Genomic DNA, 16,139 nt, shown 5'->3' with positions numbered 1-16,139 from the left:
GGGGTGCAGATTTTCTCCCTTAGTATCATTGTTAAACACTCTTCTCCCCTGCTCATTTAGCTTGATGGCTTTGTTTACCTTATATGTAAATATACTTCCATTGTCTTCTGCTGGTAACCAAGCCAATCAGACTGGTGAATACACATTCCTTTGTCTAGGGCAGACTAAGTTTTATGCTCTGTCTTCCAAGACACATTTTAAGAACACATTTCCAACACACATCTATAACTTTGTACCCACCCCATACGTGCATCATACAATGATTTCTAGGACCTGCGTGTCACCAGTTTATATACAATTTATGTGACACTTTTTAGATATATATTATGACAACAGTGTGTTGATGCAGTGTGTGTGTCAGGCCTGATGTGAGTTACAGTATGGGGTGAGACCCCTCAGCCAGCTGGCGTTGAAGGGCTCCCAGGATCACAAAGGACATTTCTCCACAGCAAAGAGAAACCCATAGCTGGCCTGTACCACAGCTGGCCAATTACAGATCAGGCTGCGGAGCTGTTTCACTGCTGTGTAGACGTCTGGAGCCCGGACTCTAGGACCCTGCGAGGTGGGAGGGTCCCAGAGCTCAGGCTTCAGCCCAAGCCCGGAAGTCTACACAGCAGTGAAACAGGCCCACAGATCAAGAGCCCAAGTCAGCTGGCACAGGCCAGACACAGGTTTTTCTTTGCTGTGTAGACATACTCAAAGACATACCCTCTGTGTTGAGCAGTAAGACTTGGGTATGGCCTTAGAGAGAAACAAAGTGCAGGAATCCTGGGTCCAGGGCAGAAGTGCCTGGTCTGAGGTTTCTGCAGGAAGGGAGTTGTCTGTGTGTTGTTTGTTACCACCCCAATTCAAAGAAACGGGGCCTGTGTACATTTTGTAAATAAAAAAATTACACCAATAAAACACCTGACTCCAACTCACCAATTCTGCTCCAAATGGGACATTGACCTTCAAAATGGCAGGAGACAGAGTCTGTAGTGATGTGTTAAGTATATATGAATAAAGACAGCTGTGACCTGTTTCTTCTTTGGATTTAGTTTTAGATTAGATTTTGTCATACTATATGAATTTCAAAGTGAGAATGGACCTTATTCTTTTGCTGTGATCTCAGGTTTAGAATTAGTACATCTCCTAAATCCTCTGAGTAATTCCAAGTTCTGCACACTGCTTTCAGTGTCTGTAATTATAATCTACATAAGTGGAATTATCTGCAATGTGAGAGAATTTAGGTATAATACAGATGTGAGAAACACTGCCTAGATAAAGCTTTAAGATTTTATCACAAAGGATTTAGATTAAAATAAGGAGGAAATTGTTTTGATGGGGTGCAACAATAATTCTTTATTAAGTTACATTATTAAATGTAATAAAAAATATTAAGTTTTGCCCAAGATTTGTAATTTGCGTTTTGATTTAATTTTATGATTTTGAGCTGTTCACAGTAAACTAATCTGACCCACTTCTGCCCTCCCAGTAGTTAGAAACCCAAAGCCCTGTGACAGAAAATTTTTTGGAAGCTCTTATGTAATCCAGGATGAAAATCTGGTATTAATACATCAGAAGGGTGAGTTGTAACCCACCAACATCCTGATCCAACAATCATTGAATTGGATTAGGCCATGAAACCTTCATTTTTTGAAACAATAGTACATATCTGTGAAAGTATCTTGTTTTGGGAAAAACTCCTGAAGGTCTTTTTGGAAAGTTGGTGTGGGGAAAGAAAATATGTCTTTGTAGAAAGAAAAACTATTATCATAGAAGATTAGGGCCAGAGAGACCTCAGGAGGTCATCTAGTCCAACCCCCTGTTCAAAGCAGGACCAACCCCAACTAAATCATACCAGCCATGGCTTTGTCAAGCTGGGCCTTAAAAAACTCTAAGGATGGAGATTCCACCACCTCCCTAGGTAACCCATTCCAGTGCTTCACCACCCTCCTAGTGAAATAATTTTTCCTAATATCCAACCTAGACCTCCCCCACTGCAACTTGAGACCATTGCTTCTTGTTCTGTCATCTGCTACCACTGAGAACGGCCTAGCTCCATCCTCTTTGGAACCCCCCCACCCCCTTTCAGGTAGTTGAAGGCTACTATCAAATCCCCCCGACTCCTCTCTTCTGCCGACTAAATAAGCCCAGTTCCCTCAGCCTCTCCTCATAAATCATGTGTCCCAGTCCCCTAATCATTTTTTTTTTGCCCTCCACTGGACTCTCTCCAATTTGTCCACATCCTTTCTGTAGTGAGGGGCCCAGAACTGGACGCAATCCTCCAGATGTGGTCTCACCAGTGCCGAATAGAAGGGAATAATCACTTCCCTCCATCTGCTAGCAATGCTCCTTCTAATGCAGTCCAATATGCAACAAGGGCACACTGTTAACTCATATCCAGCTTCTCATCCACTGTAATCCCCAGGTCCTTTTCTGCAGAACTGCGGCTTAGCCATTCAGTCCCCAGCTTGTAGCAGCACATGGGATTCTTCCGTCCTAAGTGCAGGACTCTACACTTGTCCTTGTTGAACCTCATCAGATTTCTTTTGGCCCAATCCATCAATTTGGGTAGGTCACTCTGGACCCTATCCCTATGCCCCAGTGTACCTACCTCTCCCCCCAGCTCAGTGTCATCCGCGAACTTGCTGAAGGTGCAATCTATCCCATCATCCAGATCATTAAAGAAGATGTTGAACAAAACTGGCCTCAGGACCAACCCCTGGGGCACTCCGCTTGATACCAGCTGCCAACTAGACATCGAGCCATTGATCATTACCTGTTGAGTCCGACGATCTAGCCAGCTTTCTATCCACTTTATAATCCATTCATCCAATCCATACTTGCTGGCAAGAATACTGTGGGAGCCCGTATCAAAAGCTTTGCTAAAGTCAAGATATATTATGTCCTCCGCTTTCCCCATATCCACAAAGCCAGTTATCTCATCATAGAAGGCAATCAGGTTGGTCAGGCATGACTTGCCGTTGGTGAATCCATATTGATTGTTCCTGATCACCTTCCTCTCCTCCAACTGCTTCAAATGGATTCCTTGAGGCCCTGCTCTGTGATTTTTCCAGGGACTGAGATGAGGACCTCCCCCGATCACCATGAGTTTTCAAAGATAATGGCCAGTGGCTCTGCAATCACATCAGCCATCTCCCTCAGCACACTCGGATGCATTAGATCCAGACCAGTGGACTTGTGCATGTCCAGCTCTTCTAAATAGTCCTTAACCTGTTCTTTCACCACTGAGGGCTTCTCACCTCCTCCCCATACTTTGCTGCCCAGTGCAGTAGTCTGGGAGCTGACCCTGTCTGTGAAGACCTAGGCAAAAAAAAATTGAGTACTTCAGCTTTTCCCACATAATCTGTCACTAGGTTGCCTCCCCCATTCAATAAGAGTCCCACACTTTTCCCTGACCACCTTGTTGCTAACATACCTGTAGAAACCCTTGTTACCCTTCACATCCCTTGCTAGTTGCAACTCCAATTGTGCTTTGGCCTTCCTAATTACACCCTTACATGCTCGAGCAATATTTTGATACTCCTCCCTAGTCATCTGTCCAAGTTTCCATGTCTTGTATGCTTTCTTTTTGTGTTTAAGCTCACCAAAGATTTTTCTGTTAAGCCAAGCTGATCGCCTGCCATATTTGCTATTCTTTCTTCTGATTTGTTCCTGTGCCCTCAATAAGACTTTTTTAAAATACAGCCAGCTCTCCTGGACTCCTTTACCCCTCATATTAGGCAGGATCCCCTGGGAGGCTATCAGTGCCCTGAGGGAGTCAGTCTGAAGTCCAAGGTCTGTATTCTGCAGCTCTCCTTCCTTCCTTCCTTTTGGCAGGATCCTGAACTCTACCATCTCATGGTCACTGCTGTGCAGGTTGCTACCCACTTCTACTTCCCCTACCAATTCTTCCCTGTTTGTGAGCAGTAGGTCAAGAGGAGCACGGCCCCTAGTTGGTTCCTCCAGCACTTGCACCAGGAAGTTGTCCCCAACTCTCTCCAAAAACTTCCTGGATTGTCTGTGCACTTCTGTATTGCTCTCCCAGCAGATGTCAGGGTGTTTGAAGGCCCTTATGAGAACGAGGGCCTGTGATCTGCAAACTTCTGTTAGTTGTCCAAAAAAAAGCCTAGTCTACCTCATCATCCTGGTCTGGTGGTCTATAGCAGACACCACGACATCACCCTGTTCTCTTACCCTAATAGAAGGGACCTTATAGAACCACAGTTACAGACCTGGGGGAATCTAATTTTGTCTAGTTTGTGGTTGCTTGGGTACCAAAGTGAGAGGTTCCTTTTTAAATACTGAAGATGGTCTGCTCTGCATATCCTCCTATCCCTCTAACAGACTTACTTTTATAGGAAAATTTATTACATAAAAATACTTTTGAGAGAGAGAAATGTTGTATGCTACATTTTTCTCTTTTTGACATGATTTGTGTTAATGCATTGTGTGATAGTTGAGTTGCTACTGAAGTATACTTTGGTCTTTTTATAATGCACAAATCAAACCTGCTCTAAGGCTTTTAATTTGAAAACATTCACTTTTTCTGAATTTAGATTATCATCACAATGTCTATTGAGATTTCCATAATCAGTGGGTTCCCACATTCTTCTCTACCTATTTACTATCCTAATGTTGAGCAGGGATATAGGGCTCCATCCAAACTCTATCACAACTGCTGCAGGGCTATCTAATGAGAGAAATAAAAGGTACTCTTGCAGCTCCTTGAGTGAGAAACAGGTTCAGGAGACCCAAATTCTGAGCCCAGAATAGCATAGAACCATCAAACTAGCCTGTAAATCAAAGCTCTAAATCACAGCTGCCTTCATCTTCAATATGGAGACGTAATCTAAAAATATTTAAGATCCTAGCATTTGATGTTCTGTCAGTAGTAGTAGTAGTAATTAGCTTTTATAAAGTTCTTTTAATCTATAAATCTTAAAGCACTTTACAAAGGTAGAAAATCCTCTTTCCCATTTTACAGATGGGAAAACTGAGGTAGAGAGAACTAAAGTGACGTGCCGAAGTTCACACAGCAAATCAGTGGCAGAGGCAGGAAAATAATGTAGGTGTCCACTATCTACTAGGTCATGTTACTCCCAGCCTTCTCAGATAGAAATGGAATATTGCATGATGGGATTTGTAGACTCTCTGGACCACACACCTCAGTATTAAAGCTGAGGGCTACTTCAATTTGGCCATTTTATGGAAATTAGGTGTAGTCTTTGAACTCCTTATGTGGCCCATGGTTGTTCAGAGTTTGAGAGCTCCACATTATTATTATTAGAGATGCTTCAAAGCTATCACAGACCTGCTGTTATTTTTGATACGCGCTTCAAAGTAGATGTTTATATACCAAATGTATTGAAAATTTACTGAAATTCCCATAGCTGCTCCATGAAGTGAATACTGATATTAAGTAACTAAAATACTAATATTAGGATCCAAATGACTTCTAGCAACATTTGAAATTTTTACCCTATGAAACTCTTTACGTTAAAACATTGAGCCTGAAACCAAATTAGTGTGCTGTTTTTTGGGGGGGGTGTATGTCTATAGGCCTTAAGAAAGAGCCTTACAGTTGGAAGGATTAGCTAACAAATTAAATCCCTTCCAAACATCAGAAACCATACATGAAACTGTTTTTATATGTCTTGCGTCTGATGAAGTGGGCATTCACCCACAAAAGCTTATGCTCCAATACTTCTGTTAGTCTTAAAGGTGCCACAGGACCCTCTGTTGCTTTTTACAGATTCAGATTCTGAACACGGCTACCCCTCTGATACTTGTTTTTATATGAACATCCACTAATGCAAATATGTAAATGTACCCTTTTATCTTTCAGGTTAATTTCACTAAAAGTCCTTAACAGCATTGTGTTGTTGGGCAAGTCATGCCAATATGTAAAGGAGGCAAAAATGGAAGAGAAGTTGTTCAATCCTCCCCCTACTAGCACCCCAGGCAAACCACTCAGCAAACCCCAAAGCAAATTTAAATCTCCTCACGGTAAGTTTAACTGCTTGTTCTGATGATCAGTGAAAAGGAAACTGTTTCCAGATTAAACTTAGTATTCAGTCAGCTGTTCCCCTCTCTGCTGTTCAACAGTACCTTTACCACAAACTGTACCACATGATAACTATGCTTTGGTTCACATGTTAGGACTGTGAGCATACACCTAGCAGCTGGAGCACAGTTCTGTAAACAAAATAATTATTTTCCATTATTCAGTGCTTCATCCTTCACGGACGTAAATATTCTCCACTACAATAAAATTCCACCAGGGTATGGGAAAGGAGGTAGGGAAGCAAAATGAGAACTAGTACTGACTTTGTGTGCATGTCTGTGCGCATTTAGAGGAGCACCTTCTTGTAAATGCTGATATTTCACATTTGGCTTGAGCTCTGACAATATTGTCATTTCATAAGGAATGTTCCATTGAATTCTTACAGAAATGCAGGCAAAATATGACATGCAGCAGGTACAATTACTTAAAATTGTAATGAAGATAGGAAGATTTCAGGCAGCTTTTCATTCTCTAAATGAGATTAACGTTAATTCTCCTGGTCTGATATTTGCCTCCTTGTTTTTTGTTTTGTAGTATATAAGGTGGTTTTCTTAGTCTTCTGCAGTTTATATATAGCACCTTTAACATCAGTGTTAAAAAAAAACCTCTGTTACTAATAAATAATTGTAATGGTGTATTAGTTTTTTTATATCCCTCTTTGACATAATATGGGGGAAAACAGAAACCTTCACTGTTCTGATCAACAAAGTTGGAGTGTATATCATCTCTGGGAAGAATCCAGTGGAAGCCCCGGAGAATTTAACAGTGAGGCTTTCTTGTGTTCTACTCTGTTTGCCCAAGACTTGAACAGCATGAAATGTAAGGTGTTTATTAGACATCATAGTGTCTCGCCAGCAATAGTAGAGTTAAGAGTCTGCCAGCATTTCAGTTATAAAACCCCATATCTCAACTGTGTCAAATCACATTGAGCTGAACTTAGTGCATACATTTATTTTAAAATGGCTTAAATCCATAACATTGGTGGTTTTGGTTATATGGTGAAAAAACTTACGTACAGTAGGTCTGGATGCTTTTTCCACGCTTTCACTAGAAAATGTTGCAGTATTACAGTACTAATTTTTTCTTAAATTATAAAATATTTTAATACTTAATTTTGATGTGGGACTTAATAATTCGTGTTTTAAGGGTTGACCATTAAAACTTACCAACAGTTCCCAGTAAATACACCCTGAAGACTATTTTTAGCTGAAGCAGCAGTAAGCTTACCAGGTCAGTCCAGTAGAGAGCTTATGCCTCAAATGACACAATTTTATAAGAAGCAGAGACCTATATATTTCTGTGAATGTCACTTAAAAAATATTCTCGGCTTCTATAAAATCCTCAAAGGTGGAAGAAGCTTAATTCTTCAATGCCATCACTTCGTTTTATAAATACAGTCACTCTTAACAACAATTGTTTCCCTGTAAAGCCAGATCATATGTAAGAATTTTTCTAGCTTGCCTTCACTCCTCTCTATTCATTATTATTGCAGAATTCTGCATTATTGATTAATCCCTGTGTCCCAATTATAGGCTTGAACAGCACAGCATCTATTGCTAGCAATATAATCACCGGTGTCAATGAATTCATCTAACCTACTTTCCTTCAGCCTATAGTATAAGGGTAGTTTATTTTCCTGAGAGTTTGCACCTTTCTCATAGCAATGTACACAGTTGCAATTACCCTGGGTAAAGTTTGAAACTACTCTTGAAGAATAAGCTCACTAATTAGACTGGTAATCATTTTTAAATTGAACAGTGGTTTCCTCTGGAAATTGTTCAATGGAAAGATACTTACCTACATATTGAAGCTCTACATTGAACCTTGTTATGATTGTTCTTCCCTGGTGGGTGCAGTATGTTTTACTTACACAGGACTTATTACATTACTCCAAAGATTGGTTATTTTCCTAAAAAATATACAAATGACTGGAAGAGGTGATATGATAGAGAAGCTGCTTTATAAAGTAGTTTTTTCTGGAACTAGTAATGATATGGTCTTACACATTGCTGCAATATTTCTGTTGTAAACCCCTATTTTGATGTTTATTACTTTTGTCAGATAATGTTCTTTTGGCTGGGTCTTACAACAGCTTCTCAGACCAAGCCAGATGTTTTTCAAAAACTCCCTTAAAATATGTTGGTTATCTTGTTTCTAAGAGGAGGAAAAAAAATAACTTGTTGCCCTTTGGGATGGGGAAAATCATGAATTTTCAGCTGTTTCAAAAATTATATTTTAATACAGCATAGAAATGTGTTAAGTGTTCATACATAACTGCCTTTTTAAAATTGTATTAATAAACTCAATGTTCAGTTCTATGGAAACAAAAAGAAGGAATCCTGACAAATCAGGCGGTTCATAGTTATTTGGGGATCCAATGCTATAAAAATACACACGTTAATTATTTTACCGTATCTGAACCTTCTCCATGGGATAAAACTTAGGGCATCCAGCTTTCCTATGCAGATAGTTAGGGATACAATCCTGTCACTGGTAACATAGGTAGATTCTTTCACAGAAATCAGATCTGTTACTACTGTTAATTGGGATCATTTCAACTGGCTTCAGATGGGATGGATGGAAAAAACAAACTTATTACACAAACCATCAAAAACAGGCAAGTAAACCAGAAACATACCATATGGCTTTCTGTAACATGCCACAATGATCATGACCTTTATCTGCTTGTTTTATTGCATCCCATTGTTCTTTAATATTGGATGATATATGGTATATTCCTGGCTTTCCTGGACTTCTTTATTTTGCTGGATTTGTATCACAACATTAATGGAAATTCATACACAATATTTTATTGCATTAGTAAGCATTTTAGGTTCTTACTGGCAGTGGTAACAAAAAGTGAAGTGGTTTGACAGATATTCAGAAGTATCTGGTTTCCAAAATTGGTTCATTTATTTTGTACTACTTTTATTGTTCGCATGGCTAACTTTCTCAGCCCTCAGTGCAGCTTTGATGATGGACAGATCTGTCAATTTCAAATTTATTGATGTGCTTATACAATTAACACATTTTTTTTAATTCTGATTTTCTGCTCTTCCAATAGGAATTCCCACAGACGAAAGTTTCTCTGCATCAGTTACCAATCAGCCTGTACATCAGAAGGAAAATCCTACGTCTTTACTTGTGACAAGCAACTCTGATCAATTCCTGACGACTCCTGATGGAGAAGATAAAGATATAAGCCAAGACAATTCAGAATTAAAACACAGATCTTCAAAGAAAGATTTGTTGGAGATAGACAGGTTTACTATTTGTGGAAACAGAATTGACTAAGTTTTCTGAATAGATGTGCTTAGGATACTGAGCTATTGGGACAGAAAATGCTACCAGAATGGACAGTTGCCAAAAAAGGCACTTAAATATTTATTTAAAAACTTAAATTATTAATGGCAAACAGATATTAATTTTTACAAGTAACTAGGCTTGGTAGCTGGTCAGATCAAGTAACAGAAATCTTTAACTTGTCTCTTTGGAAAATATAATGGATTGTGAGAGTCTCTTGTCTATTTGGCAGAGCTACAGTATCGCTGTCTTCGAAATAGACTGAAAAAATCAAAATCCTGTTTTGCTTTTTGAAACCATGCTTCCAGAACATATCATTTTTCATCAAGGTCTCTCCAGTATAAGGATATACCTGGAAATATGTGACAACTTTAATAGGAAGCTCATCTTTCCAGTCTCATGTTGTTTTCATAAACAGCTGCAGATTTCAAAACTTGTACTTATCAGCAAACACATAAAAAAGCACTGGTAGATTAAACAGTAAGTCGAGATAATTATTCTTGTCACCAGAAAAATCTTTGAAGATGTATCAGAACTAATCAGAATAAAATACTACAGTATCTTAAATGAAAGACCTACTGCATAGTATTTTATCTAAAATCTAAACCAGCGAGGGAAATGGATCACAAATACAAAGAAATACAGTGAAGGTTCCGCATAACTGGGCAAACTCAGCTTCATCATTATTCTGTTCAATTACAATGTGTTCTGCAAGGCAAACTATATACATTTATAAATGCTATATGAAAGGCTTTTTAAAAAAAAAGCCGAGGCTTGTTTTTTGCAATGGGAAGCATTTTGTTACAAAGTGACACTTCTTTATATTGAGAAAAGGTAGTGCGAACTGCAGCCAGCAACACCAGTGTTGCATTAATTCCAGATAATTCCAATGCAATTGAAGAAATAATTACTCATTACATTTTGGTTTAAACAAGTTGATAAAAATGGCATCCATATATTAACTTAGCTGGAAAAATTGCCCATAGAATAGTTATACAGAAAATCAGAAGTGTCCATTTTAATTGATGGATTTTAAGCAAACTTAAGTAGCTATGAATAGCTTTGTTATGAAACGCTTGGTTTTATGAAGTATAATGCATCTTAATTTCTGGTGTGTGTGGCAAGGTTGGGGGAATTGATGAAAGGCATGTTGAATCCCTCAAGAATTAACTGCATTTCAGCTCAATAACTAGGTTAGAGAAGTGAATCAAAAGACAATCTTTCATCCAGTGATGAATCCCACATTTGCTGTTAAAATGTAACATTAACCTCTATTTTCTCTCTCAAAACCTTTCAAAAGATTTAAGTTGATGTCTGCTAAATTATTTCCCTTGGAATTTTATTTTGGTTTTTTGATATGATACAGATATTTCAGTGATGAACAAACCACAGGATTTCTTTTATTAACTAATTTGTAATCTATTGGAGTTGAAAAGCCAAAGTTTAATGTTTGATTTATGAATAGGAAATGTGGAAGAATACATGCTAATTCCTAAAATCTGCAGAGTTGTATTAATATGACAGAACAGAGAAATGTACAGAAATAATGTTATGAAACAGATCAGAATGTGAAGTTGTCATGAAAAATGGCTTTACCATACAAGTCAACATCATCTGCTCTAAAGGGAGCCTCTTGCTGCCCCTTCTCCTCCCCCACCAACAGCAGCTGCAGTAGTGTCCAGAATCAACTGAAATGGCTGGGGGTGAGGGCGAGAGGAGAGTCTAAAATGCTTTTATTTTGGGTGTATTTTATGCTCCTTGAGAAATTTACACATTCAAATTCAATTCAGATCATCTGTGAATTTTTCAGTTATTTAACAGTTGCTAAAGGAAGCTTGGAATGATTTTCATCTGTTAAATGACTTTCTGTACCAATTTTATAAGTGCATCTTGTGTGAAACTCAATAAAATTCAATTTCGTAATCTTTGTTTAAAAAAAGGAAAAGAATGGACTGGATTTCTTTGCAACAGTTGTCAATTTTGAATACTGCAATGTGATTTCTGCATCTTCTGGTTTCACGATGAAGAACTTATTTTTTGCAAGCATAGGACAAGCAGCCTACTTTAGACCTGGTTTTAATACTGGTTTTGTTCTTGTGTATTCATCACTATGTCAAACCCACAGGAAGTACTAATGTCAGCCTACTGTTAATCGAATGCTAATTGTTTAGAGACAGAATCAAATTGAAATCCAGTCCATTTTTTTTGAAGTAGGCTTTTTTTATTTCAATTGCCCTTATATCATCCTGTTAATTTTTGTGGTTTTACATTCCAGGTTCCTATTCTTAGTGTCTTTCCTCCCTTACTGTAAGAAAGACCTACACAAACAAGGGGAACTGACTGTACAAAGTATTGTCAAATGCAAAAGTAAAAAAAAAAAGCCCAACTCTTCGTGATAGAAAAGTTAGTTGCAGTAATAGCAGGGTTTTTTTAAAAAAAACTTCCTGTAGAAATGTGATTTGTAAATATGTGACCATTTAAAATGCAACCTATTAAATATATTGTATTTCCATTTATTCTGTGAACACACTTTGCAGGTGACTTGTAGCAACTACATAGGGTTGTGTTCTAACGGGGCTTAAAATGGGATACATTCCTTTTTTTCCTCTAAAATATCACACAGGGTTAGTTTGTATGATATCTGGATTATTTATGTACTTCATACAAACCATACATACTTGATTTCTCTTCAGAATGTTAATAGGAAGTCTTTGAAATAGGGCGCTTGCTGAAATTTTTCCTTGTCATCCTAGTTTGTACTGAACACTGTCTATCCACATAAAATTTTTTCGAGAGGTATGCTAACTAGAACTGGTGCAAATGCAAATCTGATTGATGAGAACTAGACAATCCAAACCTGACTGACCGGGGCAGGCCGCCAACTCGCTTTCAGTAACTACCCATTTATGTCAGATTTTAGCCTACACCAGGATTGCTGCATTTCTACTACCGCACAGGTTTGGCTTTCCCACTCCCTTTCAAGCATTAAAAAAACCTAGGAAACTAATAAACCAGAAACTTCATTGCAAAGCACTTAAGGTTGCTACGCACAATATACCTGACAAATCTCCCCACAAAAGCAAAGAAATGAGAAGTAAATATTAATGCCTACCTATCAAGACTCTCTATTCCTCCACCTGCAGGCACATATCACTACTACTATACGCTACAGACCATGTTCTGCAAATTTCACAGCTCCCTAGAACTGCCAGCCTTCCATCACCTCTCTAACTGCCCTTCTACTCCGAATCCTTTATTAGATTACCTTCTCCAAACATGATAGACTACTGCACCAAACTTTATTAGTGTTGGGGAATATATAATGTGGTAAAGTAGCATGTACAGAAGAATGAAAAGGGGGCAGTGTGTGATCTGTGCCCCCCACTTGGTTTTAAGGTCACTTCAATTCTGAATGTGTTTCTCCACACTGGGGTTTAATGCAGTTTAACTAATCTGATTTAAATTCACAGTTTTCATTAATTCACAGTAATTTTCCTGAGTGTCTCCAGGTAGATAAGCCTGTCTGCATTGCAGCTGGGAGCCTGCCTCCCAGCTTGGTAGACAAACTTGCACTAGCGGGACTCGAGCTGCATGTTAAAAATAGCAGTATGGATGTGTGGCTTAGGCTTTGCAAGCCCACCTGACACTGTAGGCATCTCCTACAGTTTATTTGCTATTTTTTCCCCCTCTGCATTGTCCCCTCTTCATCCTTTCTCTTCCTAGTCTGTCTGCTCTTGGTGCTTTTCCTAGAGTTGGTGAGGAAGAGCATGTTTCTGATGGATGGACTTAGACAAGCAGGGGAAAGTCAAATGTGCTAAAGGTTGTAGTTTGGCCAACCTGTTTTACAGGGTAGATATGCAGTTGGGGAGGGATAAGTGACGAGTCTTTATAACTAACTAGCAAATATTTTCCCTGGATGGTCTTTAATCAAGTTCTGAACCACAGCACCGTATGGGCTTATGTTACTACTGAACGATCGGCCAATCAGTTGTTTAAATGGACAGTGACTGCACCATTTTGCCACAAGTTGTGTTCTTGTAATTTGTACTGTACCAAGCGGTTTACTGGAGGTAGGCTTATTACCTGGTGCAATGCAGAATCTGCCATTGCTTGACTTGTGAGAAGGAATAAATAAGACATTATTTAAATAGAATAATATTTATAAAATATTTACAAAATGATTACAAAGCACTCATAGGTGCCTTATATTTAAATCTCTCTCCCGCCTAGATTTGTAAGGGGGGAGGTCAAAATGCTGTTTGTGCATTTCTAAGATGTAGTTACTTGCCACTCAAGGAACTTCATATAACTCAAGAGATGGGCAGGAAATTATGTAGAGCCACGGGTAAGTTTATAAAATGAGGTTCCTGTATCTCCTTCCTAACTTGCATACAGTTCAACAGTTTCAGCAGATGTATAAAACTTAATTGCCTAAATGTGACTACCAAATATGCATGTCATGTTATGGCCATTTCTTTATTCATGCAGAAGCACGTTTGTCAGATACTTAACATAATCGATCAGTATGTGCAAATCTGATGTATTAAAAAGTGCTCCTTAGTTCCCGTGAAGCTTTATTACAAAGGGAAATGAAGGAAGAAATAGATAACCATGTAAAAATAGTAACTGAGAGAATATATAGCAAAAATAAAGATTAAAAAATGAGCAAGAACTTGTAAAACAATATACTCAAATTATAAATATACCTTACCCAGGACTGATCCGGTAGCAAGTTTTTATTTAGCTAAATGATATCTTTAGATGTGATTTCAAATTGTAATTTTAATTAGGCTGGCACCTCTAAATGGGTCTCATTTTCAACTGCCCTAGGAAAAAGAGGAAAGATGTTTTAATAGGTAGCCCCCTTTTATGTGTTTTATTAGAAATAAGTAAAATGTTAGAGGTTTAACTTTTTAGCTCATGTTTTACAAATTAATACCTGTGGATTTTGAGAGAGAAATGAAAAGGTAATAGTTTGGTTTCAGCAATAGTAAAATCAGACTTTTGGGGGGGGAGAGGTGTTACAAAAGGCTACAGTGTGAATGACAAAGTTAGCTGGAGCCAATGATAGTGAAAGGAGCTATTAGAAGATGCTTACCTGGGCTTCAGTCCAGCAAAACAGTAAGTCATGCATGATTTAAGCATGTGAGAAGTGAATGACTTCAGTGGGACTACTCACTCTCTGTTACAAACATGCTTAAGTGCTTTGCTGCATCAGAGTAATACAAAGATGTATTTGAGAAAGGGTTGTTGATCAGAGGGCAATTGTAAGCACACAAACTTTTTGTTGGACTGTTTGAATATCTGGTATTATAGGCACCAAATAGGGATGTAAGGTACATTGGTTCCCATTGCACCAGGCTCTCTTAAATTGTTAGTTCCCTGGCTGCACACTTTGATTCTTTGAACATTTAGTCTGCACCGTGAAGGAAAGAGCACTACATCCTTTGTAACCTTAGTACAGTTACAGTCTACCATCTTCCTCTGTATAACCCCAGAGGTGATTTGCTGAAGTCAGGGGAAGCACAGTTGCGAATACCAGCCAGGCCCAGCTATGCATTGTGCATCCCATTTATTTACATTTATGTGGATTTCATTCTCTTTGCTTGCAAATTTCAGTCATCCTGTCTTGTTTTATTTCAGATCATTGAGAAATGAATGAATGAATAAATGGGCATGTGGAATCCATGTATCCCAAAAAGAATTGAAACCAGATTGCCCCCGCTGTCTTTAAGCTAAAATGAATTGCCAAATGAATTTTAAAAGCACACATAGAAAACTGATAGTGTGCACACAAGATGCATTTTGTTGGTCTTTAACTACCAAACTTTTTCCATGGGAATATTTTATTAAGCTATGAAAGGTTATGCAGTCTTTCAAACATTCATCAGACCAAGCAGAATTTCCCCTCAAGGCAAAGTGGGTTTTATAATCATGAGTTTTCTGTTAATTTATTTGTCAATCATAATTTAGGGTTTATGTATTGTGTAAATTTCTCATCTTTAGTGGTTTGATTTTGTTAAGAAGTTTCCTTTACTGTAAATATCTATATATTTTTTCAATTACAGTTTTAATAAAGCAACTTGTTTTTTGTCATGCCAGTAAATCCCGTCTTAATGAAGTAAGTACTCACTTTATTATGGCAAACTTCAAATGCTAATTCACAGCTGTTCAGTCTTATAAATAGGAAATTTGAATTTATTTATTTTTGGTGGAAGGGGAGGACACAAGTGAAACAAATAGACTTTATTCATAACTGCTCATGTCCTATGTAAAAGTTATACAACTGAAATTGTTCTGCCACATGAATGTTACTAAAATTGAGTGCAAAAGAGGGACATATTTCTGCCTTACAAATCAGGACACACTCTAATTTAAGTGAGCAAACTAGTCTCAAGCACACTTTTAATCAGCTGATGAAATCCTGGCTGTGTTGGAATTGACTTCTTCCGAGATATTCAATGGAGGGATCTTTCCTTCTCATAATGTCCTTTTAAATAGCTACTGTTTGCATATTAGAGGACTTGACTGTGTTCATTCTATTGACTTCAAGAAACAAATTACCTTATATGACTTCTAAGCAGCCATCTGAAATTTATTTTCACTAGAAGGGCCGTAACTGACTTACTAACTTACGCAGCTAGACCATCTCTCATAGTTATGAAACCTAAAAGGTATCTCTGCATATTAGGAGGAGTTGCATGAACATGATTCATGGGAGGGTGAAGTTAAGCAGTTTGTCACAGGTGAATGGTGTGGAGATTTTCTAATGAAGCTAAAGAGTTCT

At 38.2% G+C, this 16,139-nt stretch overlaps 1 protein-coding gene across 4 annotated transcripts in view; it reads left to right on the top strand.

Moving 5' to 3' along the window:
* TAPT1 (transmembrane anterior posterior transformation 1) overlaps nt 1-15,448 on the top strand; it is a 104,001-nt gene extending 88,553 nt beyond the window's left edge. For all 4 annotated transcript variants that reach the window (XM_054029335.1, XM_054029336.1, XM_054029337.1 and 1 more), the window contains 2 exons: nt 5,831-5,991; nt 9,114-15,448. In XM_054029335.1, the coding sequence (XP_053885310.1) occupies nt 5,831-5,991; nt 9,114-9,343 (391 nt within the window). In that variant the 3' untranslated portion in view covers nt 9,344-15,448. The remainder of the gene's footprint in view (nt 1-5,830; nt 5,992-9,113) is intronic.
* Nucleotides 15,449-16,139: the final 691 nt, after the last annotated feature.

This window comes from Malaclemys terrapin, chromosome 5, assembly GCF_027887155.1.
Source record: "Malaclemys terrapin pileata isolate rMalTer1 chromosome 5, rMalTer1.hap1, whole genome shotgun sequence".
Taxonomy (NCBI): domain Eukaryota; kingdom Metazoa; phylum Chordata; order Testudines; family Emydidae; genus Malaclemys; species Malaclemys terrapin.
The sequence above is the reverse complement of the archived record's forward strand: the minus strand, read 5'-3'. Positions and strand labels throughout refer to the sequence as shown.